Below are 26,113 nucleotides of genomic sequence, written 5' to 3' on the forward strand. Positions count from 1 at the left end.
TCAACCTTTTTGCCAAGTTGTCCATTTTCAGTTAGTGAATCTCTGTGGACTAGTGGGTTCTCCTTGGTGTTTCGAGCTGCTCATTTGTTCAAAGAGTGGGGGTCCCCTGTGCGGTCTGAGCAGTTTAATCAATTTACTACTTTCAGTTTACTACTGTTGGAGCTATACAGACTGGTGATGATTCATAGCCAGCTTTTCGTGAACTGGTAATAGACAATAACATGGTTAATATATTTGTCATGTCTGCCTTTTTTGTGGATCGGCATTAAAACATCTACAGACCTATGCAGGTCCATGAGAGGCACTGCCCTAAAGCTTTGGGAGGACTGAAATATTGGTGTACTGGTTCTCTTTTGTTTACTGTCAAGCTGCCAGCAAGTCTTCATAAAGAAGAAACAACATGCTGCATTAACCAATCACGCAAACAGCCATTATTTCTGGGTAGCGTTCTACTTGTGCATGCAGTCTGCTGGTTTTCATGAACTTGTATTGGGGATTTGTTCGCTGTTGGAGGTGAAAAGGAGGAAAATATGCAAAATGTACACGTTAGTGTAACTGCTCTCAGGGTAAAATTCAAACAGTAAAGTAATTTGGAGTTGAAATCACACAGAATGTTTCTTAGTTTTAAGACAGACGAGTTTGCAAATTTACTTGTGTGTGGGCTAATATTTAATGTGTAACCTATTTGTGGTTTTGGTTTCACTGAATTTGTGCAACACAGTGCAGGAATAATCTTCTTTTTATTGTATAAATGTATGGAAAGTAAAAAATCATGTACAAAGCAGTATACCTCAGATGTCTATCAAAGTACATTTAGTAGCCATAAAGCTATTTAGCTGCAAGTAGGCATCTCCCTTAGGAATGTTATTATGTATAGTAGTGAAGGAATGAAGTAAAGCTGGCAGTTGTCAATTAGAAATTCTGAAGCCGTACAAAAATTAAAATATATATATTTTTTTGTGAAAATTATTTTCTCATTTTTGCAGTATGTGTGCAATCTCAACAAGTGAATAAATAGGCAGGAACATTCTTAGTTTTAGAACTGGAAGTAATTTGTAAGATTTAAAGGTTTTATTTAACCTCTAGTCTTAAGCTGTATCGCTGCAAATGTAATTTGAAAGATTTTTTTTAATTAACGAAAACAGTGAGTTTCTAACACAAAAGAAAGCACACCACAATTGTGAAAAAATAGTGTAATCTTCAAAATGATTAAATGTATGTTTTAAGTTTTCATATCTTTTAAAGTATAACATTTTGTTCAAGGTTTTCACTCATGTTATAAGAACAGTGTTTCACTATTAAAATTGTAGTAAGCAAAATTCTGTATTTTATTTTCAAAACAAAATTACACCCAAAATGCATAATACTAACAATATTTGTTTTAATTAATGAAAAATGTTTATATTTCAGGAATCAATAGTAGATGAAGAAGAAAACCAGAAGGATGAAAACATTCACCTGAGAAGATTTCTGCGTGTTTTGGCAAATGTTCTCATTTTATGTGGTTTAGGAGGCAGCGGTTATCTCATTTATTTTGTTGTCAGGCGGTCACAGAAGTTTTCAAATATGGATAATCTGGGATGGTATGAAAAGAATGAAGTAAGTAAATGTTTGGTTTGGTTTGGAAGCAAAACTTTTAATCTTTAATCCTCCTGCTTTTTTATATCATGATTTACTTTTTGCCTTTTTGCCATTTTGCAGGCGGATTAGTACTATATTATTTTTGTCTGTTTCTTATTGTGCATATCAAGGATAACAATAAGTGTGTACATTGCATGGTTTGATGCATTAAAGAACCACTTAATTGAATTATTTTTGTTCCTGAAACCATATACAGTAATTTAAAGCATTTTGAAAAGATGTAATCCAGAATCACATTTACTGGACAAGTTCATTTGATATTTTGTGTAAGTACAGAAACTCAGCAGCTCAAAAACCAGCTCATGCTATAATTGATGTTTAGGATGAGTTACACTGAAATTGGTACATGAACTCATTTCAATGCTGCATCATAGGTGATCGATAATATCATAGGAATTTAGATTGTAAAATTTTAAGAGGATAGACCTTTTCCCTTCACCTCACAGAGCTTACAGACTGGACAGATGGAAGGGGTTTCTTGGATGTCAATTGTGCTTCAGCATCATGTAAAAGATAGGTCCTTCAGTTCGAGTTTTGCTTAAAAGAATAAAAATAATATGCTGATTTTTTCTGATATAGCAATGATACCTAGATCAAATATTCACTTTGTATTTACACTTACATAAAGATGGAATACGTTCATTTTGATTGCCACATATTCTTAGTACTAGTATTTGTAATGAACCATCAGTTTCCAACTAAATGACACACATATTGTACCAATATGTATTTTTGATTGAAAATTAACTTTCTAAAGATTTTTTTAAACCAATTAATTTTTTACTGGTAGGCACCTTAAAGATAAAGCCAAAAACATATGATGCTTGCATAAGTTAAAGACGTTGTCCTAACAAGCATACATTTGGGTTACCACTGACTTCTTTGTGTGTTCCATTAAAGTCAGTCTCACATTTTACAGATAAAAATCTACAATCTGCTTAGGCATCACTGTTCATTAGAGGGAAGTTATGACAATTACAATAATTTAAAGTCAGATGTAGACTGATAAAATTCCACAGGTTAGAAAATCTAAATAAAATTATATGAACATGTTTTTATCTTCTGTGGGCACATTTGAGTTAATTTTCAAAAAACATAAAATGCATCATGTTCATAATAATAAATTTTATTTCAAAGTGTCTTTCAAGGTACCGAAGGCCACTGTACAACAATACACATAAGATCAAACAATCCAATGTACAAACAAATTTAAGAACAACAAAAGCCAATATTAAAAATATAGGTTTTAAGTCTAGATTTAAAAATGGAAAATTAGGTACATGTATGGAACTCCAAAGTCAGGGCATTCCATATCCGTGACCCTGATACACTAAAACCTCTGTCACCCATAGTGCGCAGTCTACATAATGGAATGGTTAATAACAAGGAGTCAGAAGAACCAAGTGAACGTGATGGAGTATAAGGACAGATTAACGAAGACAAGTAAGGTGGGGCTAGACCATGAAGAGCTTTTAAAACTAAAATGAGGAGTTTATATTTAATACAGAAGGGAACGGGTAGCCAATGCAGTTTTAGAAGTGCAGGATTGACTTGCTCCCAGGGTTTTTAAGTGGGTAACCACTCTAGCTGTTGAATTCTTTACATATTGTAATTTATTTAGAGTCAAAGTACAGACACCAAACTGCAATGCATTGCGATAGTAAAGTTGTAAGGTGACAAAAGTATGAATAAACATCTCAGTTGAATTATTAGAGAGCAAAGGATGCAGACTTGAAACTTGCTTAAGGTGGAAAAAGACAACCTTGGTAATATTATTAATATGAAGATCAAATGAGACTGTAGGATCAAGAATAACACCAAGATTTTTAACCTGTGCAGAGAAGAATGTAATAAAGCCAGAGATTATTATTGAGGAATTGTCTATTCTCTTTTAAGTGCCTAGAGATGCAATAATTAAAGCTTCAGTTTTTTCACTATTTAGTCTGAGAAAATTTTCATACAGCCAGTGTTTGATGTCGGCCAAACAGGCAACCAATGCAGTAAGAGGTAATGTTTGTGTAAGCCCTGTGGGTAGATAAATCTGTATCATCGGCGTAACAGTGAAACCATAGACTGTGCAATCTAGTAACGGCACCAAAAGGAAGCATATAAATGATAAGAAGCAGAGGGCCAAGAACTGATTACTGAAGGACACCCTGAAGCAAGTAAGATGGGTCAGACATAAACCTACCGACAGCAAAAAATTGCTGATGGTCCTTAAGATATGATTTAAGCCATGCAAGAGCTTTTCCAGCAATATTTAACTCATTCTCAGGTGTAAACAAAAAAAAATGTCATGATTGACTGTATCAAAAGCAACAATGAGGTCTAAAAAGATTATTAGTGTTAAAAGACCATGATCTGTTGTGATTAGGAGATCATTAGTCACCCTGACAAGTGCTGTCTCCGTACTGTGATTGGCCCTAAAACCAGACTGAAATTCTTCAAACAGTTCATTAGAGGCAAGGTGGTCTTTTAAATGGCTCACAACAGCACGTTCTTGGATTTTACTAAGAAAATCAAGGTTTGAAATAGTTCAATAGTTTTTTTAACAACAACAACATTTATTTATATAGCACATTTTCATACAAATAACGTAGCTCAAAGTGCTTTACATGATGAAGAAAGAGAAAAAAGACAAAGTAAGAATTAAAATAAGAGAACACTAATTAACATAGAATAAAAGTAAAGTCCGATGGCCAGGGAGGACAGAAAAAACAAAAAACTCCAGACGGCTGGAGAAAAAATAAAAAATTTTAAAATCCTCAGGATCAAGTCCATGTATTTTTGAGGACAGATGTAACAGCCATCTTTAGGCTGGCAGGGACCAAGCCAGTATAAAGAGATGTGTTGATGATACTGGTGATAAAAGTGAGAAGAAAAGGCAAAGCAGTCTTAACCAAAAAAGAAGGCAAGAATCTGATGGTGTGGGTCCAGCTCCAAGCTCCCTCTTCTATATTTGGGAGCCTCTTGAACTGGACACCGTCGATAACGTAGCGTAAAGTTTCCAATTTCTTTTATTAAATAAAAAAAATCAAAGCTGTTTGTGTCCAAGAGTACAGTGCTTCCAATACATAATTAAATAATTCTTAAAGCAGTGAAAAACCATGGTGGTTAAAAACAAAGCTAAAAACCAACAGTCAGTGAGTCACACAAGCCGAGCACAACTCCTTCCTAGTCTCCCCAGCTCACTCATTAGTCTCTTACCTGGCAGAGACTTCAGCAGCTGCAGTCCTCTCCATCCCAACCCCTGTCAGGGTCGGTTGTCCTCTCGTCATCCTTCTTGCACACGCAGTCGTCCCTCGGATCCCTGAAGATGACACAACCTTAATCGTTCCCACTTCGCTGCACATTCAGTGTGGATGATCCGTCCCTAGAGTGCAGATCCTTTGTTCCATTGTGGGACCTCTGACCATGCTGCCTTTTCTCTCTCTCTAGCCTTCTGTTTCACTCGTTCATTCATTCATATTTTGTTTTTTTTCCTCTCTCGCTCTCAGCTCTAATACATTTTTACGTTTTCCTCACTTTAAGTTTCCAATAAAAGAAGATGTATTATGTCCAAATGTTATTGAAGAATTTCATCCCAAAGGGTTATCAACAGAAGAAATGAGTACACGGGCAATCCGAGCACCGAGAAATGATGAAGTCAAACAAATTAATGGGAAAATTGTTGATAGGTTACACAGTAAATTGGTTAAATGCGTATCAATAGACTATGCTGAAACAGTTGGTGGTGATGGTGCGGATGATGAAAACATCAACTTACAATATCCTGAAGAATATCTACAACCGTTAACACAGTTTATGTCTGAGTGATGGGCTATGCAATAGGACATAATTAGTTGTATTCAAAATTCATCGAACAATTCTGACATGTAAAATTTTAACAGGCGACAAGAAAGGTAATGTAGTACATCTTCCACAGATAGCATTCCAAAGGAGATATACCATTCGTATTAAAACGTTTACAGTTTCCTGTTAGACAGCTTTTCCTATAACAATTAACAAATCACAGGGACAAACATTTAAAACTGTCGGTTTATTTATTACGGTAGAGAGAAAGAAACAATATTCACTCATGGGCAGTTATATGTTGCGTTGTCACGATGCAAGTCCAAACACGGAATCAAAATTTAATACAATATTGATGAAAAGTTAATTCAAAAAATAGTTTTTACTGAAATTATACAGTAAAAGTTTAAGTTTAAAAGTATTTGTGTGTTAATTTCAAAGCCATACAGAACGAAAACGCATAATGCAACGAATACCTCTAATGTAACATGAAACATAATTTTCTTTCAATTTATTACGTTTTACTATTTTTAACTATGGTTAATTACTCACTGTAATGTAAAATAGTTCTATTATGCATATGTAACAATTCCCATGAAAATAACAATCTGTTTAAATTGTACACCTGCTTCCCCATACGCGCTGGCAAGCGAAGCGAGCAGGGGGCAGAGCCCTCTAGTATATACTATATATATGTATATATCCATCCATCCATCCATTTTCCAACCCGCTGAATCCGAACACTGGGTCACGGGGGTCTGCTGGAGCCAATCCCAGCCAACACAGGGCACAAGGCAGGGAACCAATCCTGGGCAGGGTGCCAACCCACCGCAGGACACACACAAACACATCCACACACCATACATACTGTATATATATTGTCACAAACTTGAACTCAAGTCATAGTAAGGTTTGGGGCAGCCACCCATATAATTGGTATCCTGGCTGCAAATTCGTAAAAATGTTATACACCACTGATGTGCAGAAAACCGAGTCCAAAACAGAACTGAGGAAATAGGGAAAAGGTGGAGGCTTTAAAAGGGGAAGACAGGAAGTGAGGTCAAAGGGGTCGGGCTCATAAGGGTCTTCAACTATAGGCTCGAGCCTGGATGTGACATCACAGGGGCCGGAGCCAGCAAGGTCTTCATCCATAGGCTTGGACCCGGAAGTGACGTCAAGAGGGCCAGGTGGACCATGACTGGTCTGCAGGAAAGGGAGAAAAAGAGTCAGTGCACTCTGCCACATCCCGGTCTGATTTGGAATTGCCCTTAATAAAGGCCTTTAGCTGCATCCCATGCACATGTGTGTGACAATATATATATATATATTTCCCCTTATACTGAGAAGTATAATGACCATGAAATAGTGACTCATTTTAAGTTGTAGATAACAGAGCTGTGAGGTTGGATTAGTGTAAAGTAAATACAGGCAAAATTCCATTATAACGAATATCTTTACAACGAAATTTTCATTACAGTGAAGTATTTTTATGGTCCCGACAGCTTCCCCATATGACACGAGTCTATAGAAATCTCGTTACTACGAAGTACATTCAGCAGATACTTTCATTACAACGAAGTGCCCAAAAGACCTTGAAATGCCTGAATGAATCATCCACAGAGCAGTTAGTTCTGTGGCTGCAGCTCAGTTGTGCACAACGATCCCCCAAACAGAAACACTGTAATTTTTTTTCTTTCTTCGAACTTTCCTCGTACTGTTTTTTTTTTTTTTTGCCTTTTTTGATTCCTGCGGTTTTCAGTGATACCTTTTACTTATTGCTCAACAACATTTGAAAAACATCCATTGGAATTTAACTCATTGTCACCCTCCTATAGAAACAGCAGACATGGAAAAACGATAACAGTTCATATTATAAAAAAAAAACTTTAATTTTTTTGCAGCTCTTGATTGCTGCAAAAAGAAGAAAGATGTTGCCAGTGAATTCGGAATTTCGCCATCGACACTGTCAACTTTCTTGAAAGACAGAGCAAAAAAAGTAGAAAAATCTCAGGTTGCAAACGTATGTGAACTGCTGCATTTGAAGACGTCAAAAAAGCCGTTTTTATGTGGTTCAGTGATGCTTGTTCAAGAAACATTCCTATTAATGCGGCACTCATTCAAGAAAATGTGAGGTTTGTAAACTCTCTTGGGACCTCCCCCAACTAGACAGCAAGCCGAAGAGCGCCCCGAAGTGTGATCTCCGTGTCTGTATGGGGCAATAGCAGGCTCACAGATATGCTGCCTCTCTTCGCCAAAGTAAACAGAAAAGATCTCGATGGGGGATTCAAGGTTAGGAGCACGTAAATTATAAATGCCAATACTATAACAGGATTACTTGATCACTGACCTGGCCACGATCCTGCCTGTCTACTATGTCTGTGTATAGCAGAGTGTCATTCCCGTTGGGTGGGGAGCGGCGGGTCTCAAAAGAGTTCAGAAACCTCACAATATGAAGAAGAAATAATGATTTGGCTCCTGACTGATAACTGTGCTGCCCACAACATGCTTCCACATTCAGATAATGTTCGCTTTGAATACCTCCAACCCAATTGTATGGCAGCGCCTCAGCCATTGGATTTGGGTATCATTTGCACCCTGAAAGTGTATTATCGCAAAAATTCTCATCAGCATAACTTGTATGCAGGAGGAGATTCAAAGTAACGCGAAGGAAGCTATTGAAATGATTGCAAACGCCTGGATACAAGTTAAAGAAAGCACTATAGTAACAAATACAGAATCTTATTACAATGAAATATTCGTTGCAACAAAATATTTTTTAGGTCCCTGGGAGTTTGTTATAATGGAATTTTACCTGTACTAAGTAAATGTTTATTTGCTGTCTACACAACAGCTTATATGGCACAGGGTATTTCATTCATATCTGGATAACCTTTTGTGTTCCTGGCTTGCATTTTATACTTTCATTGTTAGAAAGATAATTTCACTTCATCAAGCAGCAACAATGTGGCAGTGCAGAGGTTTCTGTGCATGCATTGATCGACTTGCTGATGGAGGATTGCAGTCCAGCACGTGCTCAGTCAGCCAGTGACAACAAATTCATACCCACGCGTGCAGTCTGCAGGTGCTTTGTTAATTTTTAATGGGGAGCTATTTGCCATCAGTATGTGGCTATCAGAGGAGAAAAACAGGAAAATATATAAAATATACTAGTTGGTATAACTGCTGTCAAAGTATAATTGAAACAGTATTGTTTATAGTTGAAGTTGCACATAATGTTTCTTCATTTTAAGACAGATGAGTTTTCAAATTTTCCAATGCTTTTCAATGGGAGATTTTGAAATTTTAAAACTGTGTACAGTGCAATCTATTCAAGATATATCAATTAAATTTGAACTGCCTTGACAAATTTTCTTGAACAATAAGTGTGCCACAAAATTTAACAAAATCTGTCCATGGGGCTGCATTGTTTCATGCAGACAGAAAGATAGACAAACTGATACATAAGACTCTTGCAATAGGTGCTTCAGGCATTATATGCAAATGCATCAAAAATGGTTAAATGCTCTTGAGAGACCCAGTTGTCTCAATCTCAGTGAGAATCTATTGCCTAAATTAGGAAATAGTTGCATGTTCTCCACGTGTCTGCGTGGGTTTCCTCCGGGCGCTCCGGTTTCCTCCCACAGTCCAAAGACATACAGGTTATGTGCATTGGCGATTCTAAATTGGCCCTAGTGTGTGCTGAGTGTGTTTGTGTGTGTCCTGCGGTGGGTTGGCACCCTGCCCAGGATTGGTTCCTGCCTTGTGCCCTGTGTTGGCTGGGATTGGCTCGGATTCAGCGGGTTGGAAAATGGATGGATGGATGGATGGTACACAAGAGCTTTTTAATAAATTGAATCTGCCGCAAATAATTACCAAAAATCATTCATTATCACCGTGGATTATGTTTGCTGATGACATTGTGATCTGTAGTGATAGTAGGGAGCAGGTTGAGGAGACCCTGGAGAGGTGGAGATATGCTCTAGACAGGAGAGGAATGAAGATCAGTAGGAACAAGACAGAATACATGTGTGTAAATGAGAGGGAGGTCAGTGGAATGGTGAGGATGCAGGGAGTAGAGTTGGCGAAGGTGGATGAGTTTAAAACTTGGGATCAACAGTACAGAGTAATGGGAATTGTGGAAGAGAGGTGAAAAAGAGAGTGCAGGCAGGGTGGAATGGGTGGAGACACGTGTCAGGAGTGATTTGTGACAGACGGATATCAGCAAGAGTGAAAGGGAAAGTCTACAGGACGGTAGTGAGACCAGCTATGTTATATGGGTTGGAGACGGTGGCACTGACCAGAAAGCAGGAGACAGAGCTGGAGGTAGCAGAGTTAAAGATGCTAAGATTTGCACTGGGTGTGATGAGGATGGATAGGATTAGAAATGAGTACATTAGAGAGTCAACGCGAGATTGCGTTGGTTTGGACAGGTGCAGAGGAGAGATGCTGAGTATATTGGGAGAAGGGTGCTAAGGATAGAGCTGCCAGGGAAGAGGAAAAGAGGAAGGCCTAAGCTAAGGTTTATGGATGTGGTGAGGACATGCAGGTAATGGGTGTAACAGAGCAAGATGCAGAGGACAGAAAGATATGGAAGAAGATGATCCGCTGTGGCAACCACTAACGGGAGCAGCCGAAAGAAGAAGAAGCTCATTATCACTGTGCAAGGCTGGGAGTCATATACACCAAAATGTACAAAAATGTAGCAAAAACTCTAGCAAAAGGTAGCTCATATAAATATGTGGAATGAATATTGGTGCACATAGCACATTTCAGTTCTTGACTTCACATTATCAGCTGACAATTAACTCCTTTTACTCTTAACATTTTTCTTCTTCAGCATGCAAGTTTTTAACAATATAGACTGAAAATAATTGTATAAATGCTAGGTGTATTTCAGCAACATAACTTTAATGTTTTTCTACACTCTGTTTGTTATATTTCTACTTTAAGGATTTTAATCTTTAAAAACAGTGATGCCAGTGTGGAGGGTATGAAAAACTTCAAATTATTAATACAGTATGTGGAAACCAAGGGTGCTCCAGCTGCCTCAACCCTGACACAGACAGGCAGAGACATGAGTTTGCCACACAACACACATTTATTCATGTGGGAATCACTTTTCCCTCGCTCCCCACAGTAGTACGGTGCAAACACCAAAATAGCACAGTCCCTTCTTCTTTTTCTCTCCTTGTCATCCACCTTCACTCCTCCACTTGGGAAGCTTTGTCCCTCTTCCTCCAGACTCTGACTCTCCGAATGGAGTGAGGTGGCACCTTTTAATCCAACCCTAGGAGTGTTCCAGGTGGCTCATTAATCAGACCTGGAATTGCCCCCAGCTGTGGTGAAAGCCCCCTGTAGGGCTCTGCAGCTCCCCCAGTGGCCCCCACGGAACCCAACAGGGCTGCACCAAACTCCAACTCCTAGTGAGCCCTGCGGGAATCCATGGTGCCCTGCCGATACTCTCTCTCCTGGACCTTCCATCCAGCTGGCGTCCTGGCCAGGTAATGGCCGTGATCGCCCGTCACATATAGCAAAACTGAAAAATTATTTGTTACTAGCCACCCGCGGCGTACCATACCCGACATAATCAGGCCGCTTTTTTTAATGATTTTTAAGCACAGGGAGAAAATTAACATTTGAAAAATTGGTAATGTAATAAATCACCAAGAAATGTAACATTTCATGTGCCCACCCCCAACTCGTCACCTGAGTCGTTTTCCTCTTTGCACAGTCCACATGCACGTGTGAGTCACGTAGACTTTTCATTGTTGTTTGCGGTTTTGGCTGCTTTTCTATATATAATCCACCAAGTCACCCGACCATGGTAGGACCGAGGGGGTGCGGGGGTGGGAGGGGGGTGTGTACAAAGGGCAGGGACATAATCAGTGCGAGCATATGATCCCCCGCTAGCCATGTTTTTGAAAGTTTGGCCCTGTGCCTTATTAATTGTCATCGCAAAGGCAAATCTAACAGGAAATTGTCTTTGTGTTAAAGTAAAAGGCAAATTATCCGCGACAAACAAACTGTTTTACATGCTGCATACCAACCCGCGGCGTAGTATATGCTGCATAATCACGCCGCTTTTTTAATGATTTTTAAGCAGAGGGAAAAAAATGAACATTTGCAAAATCCGTAACGCTGCTTTCAGTAAGTACAATGCACACACGTTTAATTTGTCGGCCACTTTTTGCCAGCCGTCTTTTCTGGTTTGGGCTGCTTTTACAGTGTTACCGCTTGTGCATATTAAATCTTGAAATCCTTCGAGTAACTAATTAACTAACTAACACCCACCCACCCAGCTTGTGTGAAAAAAATGCGCCCGTTCTTTCATCATTTTGTTGCAGCCTATCAAAGACTTGCTGATCATGTTTTTTAGACTCAATATACATTGGCTTTTCACTCAGCGCGAGGGCGCGCATTCATTTCGGATTATTACATCCAGCTAGTCTGCTAGACTAATCTGCTACACGGCTGCGTTTGAAAAACTGACTTATCCCGGATGAGTTTCACCGGCATTAATGATTAGGAATCTGGTTGGAACAAAACCCTGCATCCACAGGGGTTCACCAGGACCGAGTATGGGAAATACTGCTGAACACAGACAAAACTGACTCAGGTGAGGAGTGGGGATGGGCAAAGTAGTTGCAGCTATTGATTATTTAGTGTTGTTTGCCTGGGTGTCTGATCTGCGTTGACTGACATCGCTATTTTCTGCATATCCCATGGTTGTCTTCCGGCAGTGTGAATACCTCGAGAGACAGGGCGCCCTTGTGTGGTGAGTTGTTGCAGTTTGTGACCACCTCGCCGACATTATCCCAATGTTGGCAAACAAAGCCAACAGCCATGTTGCAAAGTTTGAGAGCAACAGTTTCATCAATGACATTTTTCCAAAAAAAACCCGACTGATAGAAACAAACAGTTACCTGATGCAGGAATTTCTATAACATTGAAAGAAGTGTTGTTTCCATGAAATACATTTGAAGCCATAGCCATGGAGGGCAAAAGAACAGTCAACGTGGATCACAGCTGGATTTGGACTGCAGCACAGACCAAAGCGAGTATGTGTTTGATGAGCTGTTCGAGTTGGCGGAGGGGTAGAGTTTCTGGGTGGGGCTTCATTGTTCGTTTCCCATGGTTTTTGATGGTGGACGTGGTCGGGTGTCGTAACCGAAACAAATAATGAAAAGTCAACGTGGCTCAGAGGTGCATGTGGACTCCTAGCACAGACGAAAGGGACTAACTGAGTGGTCGGTGAGTTTTTGCGTCCGGGCACATGAGCAGGCAGTGTGAATGCCTAGAGAGCGAGGGTAGACATGGGCCGGGGAAAACAGAGTGTTGGTGGGCGGGGAAACGTCTTCCGTGTTCCTGCAGGACCATCTAAGAAGACGCATGTTTTGTCGCGGATGCGGTGGACGCCGGTCGGGGAATAAGGAGTGTTGGTGGGTGGGGAAACGTTTTCCGTGTTCCTGCAGGACCATCTAAGAAGACGCATGTTTGTCGCGGATGCGAATTGCTGTATGTGGCGTGTAAAACAGTTTGCTATGGTGCACGCGGTCGTGCGTCGTAACCGAAAAGTCAACGTGGCTCAGAGGTGCATGTGTACTGTAGGACAGACGAACATAAATGACAGCGTTTTTTCTGAGTCATCGCGTCCGAGTTGGTGGCCGTGGCTCTGCGAGTTGTCGTCGTATCCAGTGGTCTTAGAGTTGGTGGGCGTGGCTCCTTCCTGCGTATGCCATGGGCGTCTTACTTGTCGGCAGCTTAGTGAATCCACACCCCTTCCGGCGTGCTTTCCATGGGTGGCTACTTGTTGGTGGCTTAGTGAATTATATATATAGATGATCTTCTGACCAAAACCAGTACACTTATTAAGATTACCTCCTTTCAAGCCACAAAACTTTATTTTACAGCTATAAATGATTGTGTTTCATGCATCCTCTGTTTTATTCATTAAACTAGTGATAGCAGGAAAAATCTATCAAAATTTTGTGTCTCATGTTCTGTCAATTTTGCATTTTGCCTGTCTTCAAAATTATTTATTTAAAAAGGTAAGTGAAGTAAGATGATCAGGTGGAGTACTCATTATATTATTAGACCATTCATAAAAGACATCAACTAACGTACCGTATGTGGTTAGATTTTAAATTAATTGTTTCGTGGTGTACCTTGTGACATGACGTCTCCTTGAATTTTTTTCTGTAGGTTGAAATAGTTATGTCTTTGCTTGGACTGGTTTGTCCTCCACTGTTTGAGACCATTGCTGAACTGGAGGATTATCACCCACGTGTTGCACTGAAGTGGCAGCTGGGACGAATCTTTGCTCTGTTTCTTGGAAATTTATATACATTTCTTTTTGCCCTTATAGATGAAGTTAATCAGAAGGTATGTCTAACTTATCAAATCACTGAAAGAGAATGTATTTCTGTAAACAATACAATAAGTTAATAGTGCAGTTACTTCATGTTGTGCCGAATTACATGTCAGTCACAATGTATTAATGGAATACATTGTGGGCATCCTCAGAATTTTTGCAAAGTAATATGAATTTGATGCAAATCTTTACAAAAGAAACCTGAATGTGGAAAGGATGATCAAACCAGAAGAAATCAGACCCACGATAGCCTTTTTTTCTTACCTATCCAAATGAATATTTTTTGCTGCATTTGTCCTGTTAGGTAAGGACCATGGAGGAGTTCTCCCTGAGTGATGTTGGGCACATGATGATCTTTATCTAGCACGATTATTTCCCCATATCTGGAATATAGCTGTACATTTTGTCATAGTAACAATGCAGCCTTTAAGCAGTCATTGCTTCTTATTGCTGAAGATTCTGTTTCCCACTGTATTTCAACTGTAGTTGATGTTTGGCTCAAGAGTATAGTTCTGCTGTCTTTGATTTTTAAATGTTCAAGTTTAAATGAGAATGTCTCAGTTGATACACATGCCACCTTATAGCACGAGGCAGAAATTGCATTGACATTCCCAGTTACTCAGGAATATTCTGCTGCCATGTTATCTTGGTTCAATATAGTAAAATAATCAAAAAGATATATTGTCAAACTTAATTGCCATTTTTAACAAATGACTGAAGCTCCTGGTCTGTATGTGAATGATTTTATGTAGTTTTAGTACAAATGAAGGGGTCTGAGAAAAGCAAATTTCCAAATTAACAAGAAAGATCTGGAGATCCAGTATTGAATCTGTAAATATAGTTGACCCCTGTGGCCTGCAGAGGGTGCTCCTGCCACCCAAACCCGACACGGACAGACGCAGGACACAAGTTAAGCACACACGCTTTTTATTTTTCCTTCTTTTTCCCATGGGAAATGCCTTCCCCGGTTCCCACTGGTACGGCACAGTTCACAGCACAATTCACACAACCGCTCTTCTTCTTTCTCTTTCTCTTTCCTCCACTCCTCTGGGAATGCTTCGTCTTCCTCCTCCCGACTCTGGCTTCTCGAGTAGTGGTTGCTTACTCCTTTTATACAGTAAGGCACCTGGAAGTGCTCCAGGTGCTTGTTAACCTACTTCTGTCTGTTTCATGCCTGGTCTTCTTATTGCAAAGCAGTAGAAAAATTACTGCACCTCCAGGGTTTCCCTAAAAAGACATTTTATGTATATATGCAGAAAGTATTTGTGAAGAACTTCCGTTGATATGACAGCTTTATATGCTTCTTAGAAACAGACACAACAGTTACCCAGTCTTGTTCATCTCCTACATGTTTATTACAAATATAGTTAGTTTACACCAGATGAAATATGCAGAAAAAACATTGATGAAATGTGAAAAATGTGCAACTAAGTAATTGTTCATTAAATTATTTTGGAACTGTGCAATTCACCAGTGTTAATGTTTGTGGTGACCTAGTTATTGGAATGTATTTTGTAATGCATGTTGTCATAAAATGCATTGGATTTATTATTCCAACAGATGGTATATCACAAACATTTGCACTAAAAAATGCAATGCTACAAATGTTTGTGATGTGCTATCTGTTGGAATGACAAATGCAATGCATGTGTCTCTGTTATAGGCCATTTGGTATGGGATTCACAAAATCATTGGTAATGTTTGATGCAACATCTGTTGGAATGACAGAGACAAAGAAACCGGATGGACACACAGACAGACACATAGACACTTAATCTTGTATTATGGTGGATGGACTCAGTTATGAAAGATTAGTATATAGTAAAAAAAAAAAAAAGTAAATGCTAAACAAAAAATTAACACTTTATGAAAACTTTATGGTCTGCATTGGTGATAGTTCTTCTATATAAATACACTGAAATATTTTTGAGTTTAGTGTATGTATATATTTATTTAGTTTCTTTTTCCAAGATGAACTATTTCTATGTCATTGCAGATACATTTACAGTGGTGTGAAAAACTATTTGCCCCCTTCCTGATTTCTTATTCTTTTGCATGTTTGTCACACAAAATGTTTCTGATCATCAAACACATTTAACCATTAGTCAAATATAACACAAGTAAACACAAAATGCAGTTTGTAAATGGTGGTTTTTATTATTTAGGGAGAAAAAAAAATCCAAACCTACATGGCCATGTGTGAAAAAGTAATTGCCCCCTGAACCTAATAACTGGTTGGGCCACCCTTAGCAGCAATAACTGCAATCAAGCGTTTGTGATAACTTGCAATGAGTCTTTTACAGCGCTCTGGAGGAATTTTGGCCCACTCATCTTTGCAAAATTGTTGTAATTCAGCTTTATTTGAGGGTTTTCTAGCATGAACCGCCTTTTTAAGATCATGCCATAGCATCTCAATTGGATTCAGGTCAGGACTTTGACTAGGCCACTCCAAAGTCTTCATTTTGTTTTTCTTCAGCCATTCAGAGGTGGATTTGCTGGTGTGTTTTGGGTCATTGTCCTGTTGCAGCACCCAAGATCGCTTCAGCTTGAGTTGACGAACAGATGGCCGGACATTCTCCTTCAGGATTTTTTTGGTAGACAGTAGAATTCATGGTTCCATCTATCACAGCAAGCCTTCCAGGTCCTGAAGCAGCAAAACAACCCCAGACCATCACACTACCACCACCATATTTTACTGTTGGTATGATGTTCTTTTTCTGAAATGCTGTGTTCCTTCTACGCCAGATGTAACGGGACATTTGCCTTCCAAAAAGTTCAACTTTTGTCTCATCAGTCCACAAGGTATTTTCCCAAAAGTCTTGGCAATCATTGAGATGTTTCTTAGCAAAATTGAGACGAGCCCTAATGTTCTTTTTACTTAACAGTGGTTTGCGTCTTGGACATCTGCCATGCAGGCCGTTTTTGCCCAGTCTCTTTCTTATGGTGGAGTCGTGAACACTGACCTTAATTGAGGCAAGTGAGGCCTGCAGTTCTTTAGATGTTGTCCTGGGGTCTTTTGTGACCTCTCGGATGAGTCGTCTCTGCGCTCTTGGGGTAATTTTGGTCGGCCGGCCACTCCTGGGAAGGTTCACCACTGTTCCATGTTTTTGCCATTTGTGGATAATGGCTCTCACTGTGGTTCGCTGGAGTCCCAAAGCTTTAAAAATGGCTTTATAACCTTTACCAGACTGATAGATCTCAATTACTTCTGTTCTCATTTGTTCCTGAATTTCTTTGGATCTTGGCATGATGTCTAGCTTTTGAGGTGCTTTTGGTCTACTTCTCTGTGTCAGGCAGCTCCTATTTAAGTGATTTCTTGATTGAAACAGGTGTGGCAGTAATCAGGCCTGGGGGTGGCTATGGAAATTGAACTCAGGTGTGATACACCACAGTTAGGTTATTTTTTAACAAGGGGGCAATTACTTTTTCACACAGGGCCATGTAGGTTTGGATTTTTTTTCTCCCTAAATAATAAAAACCATCATTTAAAAACTGCATTTTGTGTTTACTTGTGTTATATTTGACTAATGGTTAAATGTGTTTGATGATCAGAAACATTTTGTGTGACAAACATGCAAAAGAATAAGAAATCAGGAAGGGGGCAAATAGTTTTTCACACCACTGTATACATATACTTTTTTTTTTCAGTTAGAAGAAGAACAAAGTATAAAGAATATGACAACAATTGCTTTAAATATGTATTATGCCAATGTAACACTGAATGGAACAGAAGTTACTCCTCCGCCAATTGACCCTGCAGATGTGATCAGAGGACCATGCTGGGAAACAGCTGTGGGAATTGTAAGATCATTTTGAACCATTAATATGCTGTAGCAGAAAGATTTTAAATAACTTCATAAAGTGGCAAAAATAGAAGACTGTAATTAATGTGTTAAATATTGTTTTCGGTTCATTTTTGATGTCTGAAACTGTTAAGAGGCAGCATGTGGCAAGGCATCATGTTGTGGGGTGTCTTCCTGCCCCTTGATATAAGAATTATGTCCCATGTTTGAGCTTACTCTTTAAGTATTGGGTAGCATAGATAAAAATGTCAAACAAAAGCAGCTTATATTTATTGAGAGTACAGATACTGTGTGAGCAATAAAGCAGTTGATGATCTGATGAAACCTGTGGGTCAAAGGTCTTGTTTACAATTGTATAGCCACAGTGTTGCCTGTAAATCACTGATTTTTAACAGTTCTTACTAAAATTTGTACAAAGATGGCAAACACTAATACTTAATTTAGATGTGGCTGTTGGACTGAAGTAATCAAAAAGGAAGGTTAACTACCAATTTGAGTAGTGTTTCACTTATAATGTCCCAACAGAAATGGCAGGTCTCACAGCAACTTTTATGAACAAAACATGTTCTACTAAAGCAGGAAAATCCAATGTATCCAAGGTCTTTCGTGTCTGTATTACCTTTGACAAGCTGATTATTGTAATGAAGCTGAATTACTTTTCTTCAAGCAGTTTGAATGTTTAAGTAGAAGTAAGTAGTACATATACCTTCATAAGTATTATGAGGCAAGAAGAAAAATATTGCAAAAAGAAAAAAAAAAATAGAAACAGCTACTCTTGACCCCATTATTGTGCTGATTAAAATAAAGTGCAAAAGAATTTGTCTACTTTACAAGTTTCAGTCTTTTTCCTGAACCTGCCTACACCAGGTAGCAGAGCAAATATTCACAGTGTATGCTTGCTAGGCATCTTTTGCCATTCATTATGTATATGCAGCACACAATAGATTAAGAATTGCAGAATTGTTTTATAATGCATGGTGTACTCTAAAAATAACAGTTCTTTATCTTAGAAAACACAGTACTTGAGGGAAATGCCTGGCATCAGCATATCACTCTGAATTAGGGCATCTTTGTTTTTAGCCTGTTGGTAGCTTGGCAAATTGGCCTTTGCCACCAGCAACCCATTGCTGAAAAGCAATTAAAATGTAGGCCGTTCTTTTCAACTTTGTTTTATTTGTGTTACTTTAATCCAGGTTGTTATTTTACCGATCACTTTTTAAGGGTATTCTTAAAGTTCAAATGCCATATGTCCCCAGATACAATTGTGAAAGTTACATTCTGTATGTATGTATGTCTTTTTTTACCCCACGGTTTAAGTGAGGTGGTAATAACATCCATTGAGAAAGTAATAAAAAAACAGTATTTTTCATTAATTTTATTTGCACAAAATGATATTTTCAGAACAATACAGAGAGTAGAACACAATCCAAATAGAAATTTAAAAAAATATAAACCTACCTGACCAGTTGTACATCTCTCTCTCATACATTAGTCTAAATTTGACTGAAAGCTCCATTGAAAGGTGGCTTTTTTGCCTCTGTAAATCCTAAAATTGATTAGCTATCTTAAGATTTCAAATTGATGCACACATATGGAACAAAATAACTTTGTAATATTTTTATTGTTTTGTGTCTTTTCAGGAGTTTGTCAAGCTTACTGTTTCTGATATCCAAGTGTTATATATTACAATTCTTATTGGAGATTTCTTACGGGCTGTAATTGTAAGATTCCTTAACTACTGCTGGTGTTGGGACCTGGAAGCTGGATTTGTAAGATCACTTTAATGTTTTAACTGTAACCATCATGATAATTTCACTTCATTTTATATGACAAATAATCACTGGTTTTGCTAGTTTGGTAGCACAGCATTGTCCTGCTTTCTCATTGCTCTCCAGACCCAGGATTTGTTCCTGGCCTGGTCATTTTTGATTAAAGTTCTGTCACTTTGTTTTTCTCCAAATACTTCAATTTTCTTCCTGATCCTTAAGCTGTGCCTGATAAATTTAATTGTTGACTCAAACTTGGCGTGCTGTATGAAAGTGTAGTTGTGAGTGTGCTCTGAGATGGACTGGCATCCCATCCAAGGCTGGTTCTTGCTCCTGTCACTTTTTGCTTTTTCTTTCTTGTAACTTTACTGATGCACCAATAGATTTAAATCTCAGTGATCATTCTGTCATGAACACTGTTACTCAAAGGCATACAAATAACAGTAAATGTACTGGGTGACAGTTCTCTGAGACATGAGACTTTGATTTTTTTCTTTTATTTACTAGATTACCATCAACAAAAGTGGAGATTTATATTAATTCTTTGGTTGTACCAAAAATAAAATAAAAATGTCAGTGTGTTTTGGTGATGACAAGTGTATGATTTCAAAATTTTTAAATAATTTATATTCCTGTTTTTTGTTTCTTATCTCCAAGCCATCATATGCTGAATTTGACATTAGTGATAATGTACTGGGACTTGTCTTCAATCAAGGAATGATCTGGTAATATTTCTAACACAATCTGCCTGAGTAGTATTTCAGTTGAATGCATCCCAGTTGTAGCTACTCTTTGAGAAGTATTGCAGTGGAAACCAGTATACTGTATTTTATAAAGAAAAACACCTTAATAAAATAGCATAATAGCTGTTATTGCTATTATAAGTAGTATTATTGTTATTACTAATAATAATTTAATTATCAATAATTTTGCCCACAAATTGTGCAGTATGGAATTTGGCCTAAAATTTACAGTGATGAGTGTGCTACTTATAGAATACCAAATCAAATTGCTAAAAAATAACTTCTTCTCCTACTCATTGCGTTTATGTAGATGGAATATGAGGAGAGCTATTTCATCATTCAACATTGTTGCTTAACTTTTGACTAATGAACTTTGCTGGCAGCAGAGTTCAGCATATAAAACGCACAAATAGCTAACCATGGAAAGACCGATTTTTGAGAAATAGTCAATCTTATCATCAAGATTGCTACTAATTATTAATTTCATTGAGAAATCTGAATTGCTTAAAGAGACAAAGTAAAGTAAAAATGTATCTATAAAGCACCTATTGCAGACAAAAGTCACAAAGCAGTGTACAATAAAACACAGAATAAAATGAAATATCATCCATCCATCCATCCATTTTCCATCCTGCTGAATCTGAACACAGGGTACCGGGGGTCTACTGGAGCCAATCCCACCCAACACAGGGCACAAGGCAGGAACCAATCCTGGGCAGGGTGCCAACCCACTGCAGAAATGAAATATCAAAACAACATAAAATACAATGACAATATAAAAGTCACCCCCAGACAGTAAAGCTACCCAAATGCCTGTTTAAACAGATTTAACAATTCAATAGATTCTGCTGATCTCAGTGTCGTGAAAGCCTGTTCCATAACCTTGGAGCAATAAACTGGAATACACGATCTCCATGTGTCTTTAGTCTGGTACAAGGAACTGAAAGAAGATTTAGCTGATCAGATCTCATCTGTGGCCTGAGGTGTAGTGCTGAAGTAGGTTCATAATATATTGGGGAGCCTGTCCATGCAGAGCTCTGTAAGTGAGTACTAGAATTTTGAATGAGATCCAGTGTTGAAGGAATAAAATTGGGGAGAAGTGGGACCATTTGTATGAATGTGTTAAAAGCCTGGCAGCTGCATTTTCAACAGCCTGAAGACGAGATAAACTAGCTTTACTTAGAAAGGTAAAAAAGGAAATTGGTATAATCCAGACATGATGAGATGAAAGCATAGATAAGCATTTCCATCTCAGTCCCAATAACAACAGATCTCAGCTTAGAATAAGTTTCTTAAATGAAAAAAAAAACAAGAACCACTGAGGCACCTGACATGAGCATCAAAACTCAGTGACTGATCAAATATAACACCTAAATTAGGTAGGGATGCATGAGAAGAAGTGGAGCTAGTAGAAAGTTTTTGAGTAAGTGGCAGGTGCAGATTGGTGACTGTGCCAAAGAATCTGCGGTGGTAAAAGATTTCCAGACACATAAAAGATGAATAATGATGCAAAAAGATATGATCTTGAGATAGATAACATTAGATTAGGTTAAATAGAACTTTATTTGCTCCCAGGGGGAAATTTGGCTATTTACAGAAGCTCTTTAAATGAATGAAAACATAAATAGATAGATACAGTAAATAAAAATAAATAAATACACACACACACACACGCACACACACACACACTTTGGTCTTAACACACACTGAAATTACTATAAAGCAAGACAATTCAAAAGAAAGAAAAGTTCTGACTTGGCTCTCACAATCCCAGTGAGGCATTATGCAGATGTATTGCTGTTGGTATAAAAGAGCCTCAGTGGCATTTCTTGACACACTTCCTCTGAATAATTCATTGGCTGAAAGTACTGAGTGTTAGTGTGTCACAGAGAGGACGTGCAGCTTTGTTCATAATGGCACTTAGTTTTGTTGTAATCTTCTCCTTTGCTATGACCTCCATGGTGTTCAGAGTGCATCCTTTTAATTAGCTTGTTGATTCGGTGGGCCTCTTTTAAAGTGATGTTACCAGACCAGCACACCACAGCATAGAAAATCACACTGGCCATCACAGAATTATAAAAGATGTGAATGATGTCAAAATAAGCATTAAAGGAACACAGTCTCCTAAGGAAAAAGAGCCTTCTCGGCTCTTTCTTATACAGTTCCTCTGTGTTCCAAGACCAGTCCATCCCCCATGTATTTGTAGGAGTGGACCACCTCTACATCTACACTCTTTCAGTTAAAAAAAAACTGGTTGTATTACATAGCAAAGGAAGAACTGACTTTCACACAAATTAAACCCCTTGTTTTGCTGCAACAGGAAAATAGTATGGACATTTCCCCAACATATAATAACAATGTTCATTGTCCTGAATAAATTTCAAACATTACTAATAAAGTCATGATGGTGCAACAGATTCTTCTATTGTGGAATATTGTGGTGGTCAGATTACATGATGCTTTGTCAATAAACCTTCTCTTTCACAGAAACTAAAAAAAAAACTAATACATTACATGTTTAATTTTGAAATGTTGGTTTAATTGGATTCAGAATACATAGGCCATATTGCGAGTTTAGTTAATTTATTGAAAACTGTTGTGTTTTTAAGGAAATTTTGTGTGTGTGTGTGTGTTCATTGCACAACCAGAGCCAGAAGTGCTACTAAGTGTTTTATTTATATTTATTACTATTTATTTTAAATGCATTATTATATAAATATTGTATAAAAACCTTAAATGTTTTTTAAAATATCTACAAGTAGTTCATTTAAGAAAAAAAAATCCCAAAATTATATACAAACCTGTTTATTTGGTGAAAAGTTCCATTTAGTGCACTTTATGTGTTTAGTTTCAAACAAATTTTTTTCTTTACAATCCAACTAATCAAATAAACTAATCACCTGATTAACTGATTATCAAAATAATCGTTAGTTGCAGCCCTACTTTCCAGGGTGCCAATGATGACTCTGAAATTCTTGTGCATAAAACTATACATTATCTGCATTAGGGCTTCCTGAAGTCTTGTTACAGAATGCAGAAAAAGTACTTAAAAGAAATCAGTGTTTCAACATTCTCTAATGAATGCAAGAGACAGTTACTATCCATAGTATATGTTCATGCTTCAAGGGAATTTCCTTCAAGTACCATTTCATTAAAGCATGATTTTTTTATTACATGAAATTTGTAGAAGGAAAACTTTCCTAAACATTTGCTGTCATCAGTTGTGATAAATGTACTTTCAAAAAGGTATCTAAAAATTACACCAATAGCTTAAAAATAATGAATCCTTAGACATTCTGAGGTGGCTTTTCAATTACATTTTGGATAATGAGGAGAAAATGACTCTGTATATAATAATCTTTGTGAATGTGTGTGAAACTGTATCTTTCACTATATAGATTATCAAAATGTGCTCAGGACATATGACAGATGTCATTCAACACCTGGCTCCCTCTTTTGGGGATGTCTCCATGTTATATTTGATTAAAATGAAATTTTCAACCTTCTGTGAGGTAGCCTAAAAATCAAAATAAGTCATTAATTATTAATTATTTTCAAAAGACAAGATTTATGCACACTTTGTATCACTCAGTGTGCACCTACAATGAAAACTTTATTACATTCAGCTGGTGTATAAAACTCAAGACATGTGAGCCGAATCCAAGTCTTGAACCTTTTTAAAGGGGCTTTCCTCATCAATATTTGAAATATGTTTAATTTGGCCCACAATGATTGTTAAATTTTTTAAAGACCCCCTTTAACATGCGTTTCATATTTAGATTGTTCATTTCCACTCATATTTATCTGCACAGCACAGCACAATAACCTGCAGTTAGAACAAAAACTTGCTGTCCATAATAGCCCAACAAGTGAAGGCAAAAAGAAGGCAACATGCCACACTGCCATAAAGAACTTTAGTGTTTTAGCATAATGCTAAAGACCTGACAATATCATGTAGAAGATGGTAGCTCAGCGTCACACATGCTGCTGCTGCCACTCAGATCACGTTTTAAAGCCACACTCGTTTGTTGTATGTGGATAGAAAACACTTTTGCATTTCCACTCGTGTTAAATGTATTGACAATTGTTTCTGACTCTCTCTGAATGTGGTCTCTGTGCTCCATCACCAGCACATTTACACCAGAATTTGATCATTACGCACGTTCATGCAGGTAAAAATGGATAAGTTGCATTAACTACAAACTTTCGTATGCCTCGGGACTGCCATTCAACACAATATAGTAGTTCTGTATATTATATATATAGCACTGTTACTGAAATAATACAGTAAATAAAGGAGACTACAGCTGATGACATTTTTGTTCTCTGAGTTCTTATGGTAAGACAAATTATATTCTAATTATTTAACTTTTTTTTTTTTTTTTTTTTTTTAGGATGGGATCTTTCTATGCCCCAGGTCTAGTTGGAATAAATGTGCTCCGTCTATTGACATCAATGTACTATCAGTCTTGGGCAGTCATGAGTTCAAATGTTCCCCATGAAAGAGTTTTCAAAGCTTCTAAATCCAATAACTTTTACATGGGCTTGCTGCTGCTAGTTTTATTTCTCAGTCTGTTTCCAGTGGTCTACACCATTATGACATTACCGCCTTCATTTGACTGTGGGCCTTTCAGGTAGGACATTAATTTGTATATCAGATATGTGATTTGGTAACATTGTACTGCATTTTTAATTTTTATTCCCGTTAAATTACAATTTTGCTAAAGTTTGTAGGCATACAGTAATCCCTCACTTATCGCGGGAGATAGGTTCCAAGGCCGACCGCGATAACTGAATTTTCGCGAAGTAGGGGCACTATATTTATTTAATTATTTAACGTGTATTTGGACGTTTTTAAACCATCCCTGTATTGTTTACAACCCACCATTTACTCTATTAAAAACAGGGACAACTGCTAAGCAATAGGAAATCGATAGATAAGTTTACACTTACTGTATAGCGAAGTACACGTAGCAGCTTGTAGGTGGTCATGACGTCGTCGACCTTGTTGCAAAGATTCTTAAAGCAGATTCCATCCAGACTACTGCCTTATCACGTCCACTTGCAACTCGTTTTGCACCCTGGTTAAAGGACATTGCGGCCGTAGATCTTATATGCTTTTCCTCCTTTTTAAATAAAAAGAATCGATGTCCTGCAGCGGTGTAGCTGTTCCCTTCCTTCAACATATCCAAAACTTTTACCTTTTCTGCAATCATTTGCATCTTCTGTTGGAGCTTGGACACGGCCCCTGAAGCATTAGCACGTTAATGATGAATGAGTGAGATGAGACTTCCTGGTTAATGCAACACTCCGTCGCTGAGCCAATCAGCAGCACTCAGTCATCCGCCAATAGCATCTCTTGTATGAAATCAACTGGGCAAACCAACTGAGGAAGCAAGTAAAAAGACCCATTGTCCGCAGAAACCCGCAAAGCAGCGAAAAATCCTCGTTATGTATTTAGATATGCTTACATATAAAATCCGCGAAGTCGTGAATCCGCGAAAAGTGAACCGCGAAGTAGCGAGGGATTACTGTATTCTGATCTATCTCAGCTCATCCTTGAATCTATCCATCCATCCATTCACTGAATCAAATACATCGTGACAGGGAGACAAATATTATTCTAAATGTCTTCCATTATAATACATTTAACACCACAATTCCTTGTGAATCTGTGATGGAGAAGGTAGGTTCAGAATATAGTTAGATTGACAGATGTGTATAATAGATAGACAGACAGATAAACAAAAGTTCTGTTATTTATTTTAAAAAGCATATGAACAACAAAACTGTCTGAATTATATTGAAAAGTCAAACATTGCTATATAGCCATTACAGCATAACCACAAACAAATGGGTTAGTAATCTATCCTTCATCAAACTTGTTTAGTCTATTTTAGGATCATGGGCGTCACACAGATCCCTCACCCAAACCAGATATTAGGATGAGCACTTGCATCTCCAGCTTTCTTTATTTCATCTATGATTACATTTTTC

At 37.9% G+C, this 26,113-nt stretch overlaps 1 protein-coding gene across 1 annotated transcript in view; it reads left to right on the forward strand.

Annotated features, from left to right (window-relative positions):
* Positions 1–26,113, forward strand: part of LOC114652852 (transmembrane channel-like protein 2-A) — a 54,958-nt gene that overhangs the window by 20,154 nt on the left and 8,691 nt on the right. The window contains exons 11-16 of the mRNA XM_051928371.1: positions 1,411–1,599; positions 13,636–13,815; positions 17,453–17,605; positions 19,248–19,376; positions 20,031–20,098; positions 24,511–24,750. Coding sequence (XP_051784331.1) covers positions 1,411–1,599; positions 13,636–13,815; positions 17,453–17,605; positions 19,248–19,376; positions 20,031–20,098; positions 24,511–24,750 — 959 coding nt within the window. The remainder of the gene's footprint in view (positions 1–1,410; positions 1,600–13,635; positions 13,816–17,452; positions 17,606–19,247; positions 19,377–20,030; positions 20,099–24,510; positions 24,751–26,113) is intronic.

This window comes from Erpetoichthys calabaricus, chromosome 5 (genome assembly GCF_900747795.2).
Source record: "Erpetoichthys calabaricus chromosome 5, fErpCal1.3, whole genome shotgun sequence".
Classification (NCBI taxonomy): domain Eukaryota; kingdom Metazoa; phylum Chordata; class Cladistia; order Polypteriformes; family Polypteridae; genus Erpetoichthys; species Erpetoichthys calabaricus.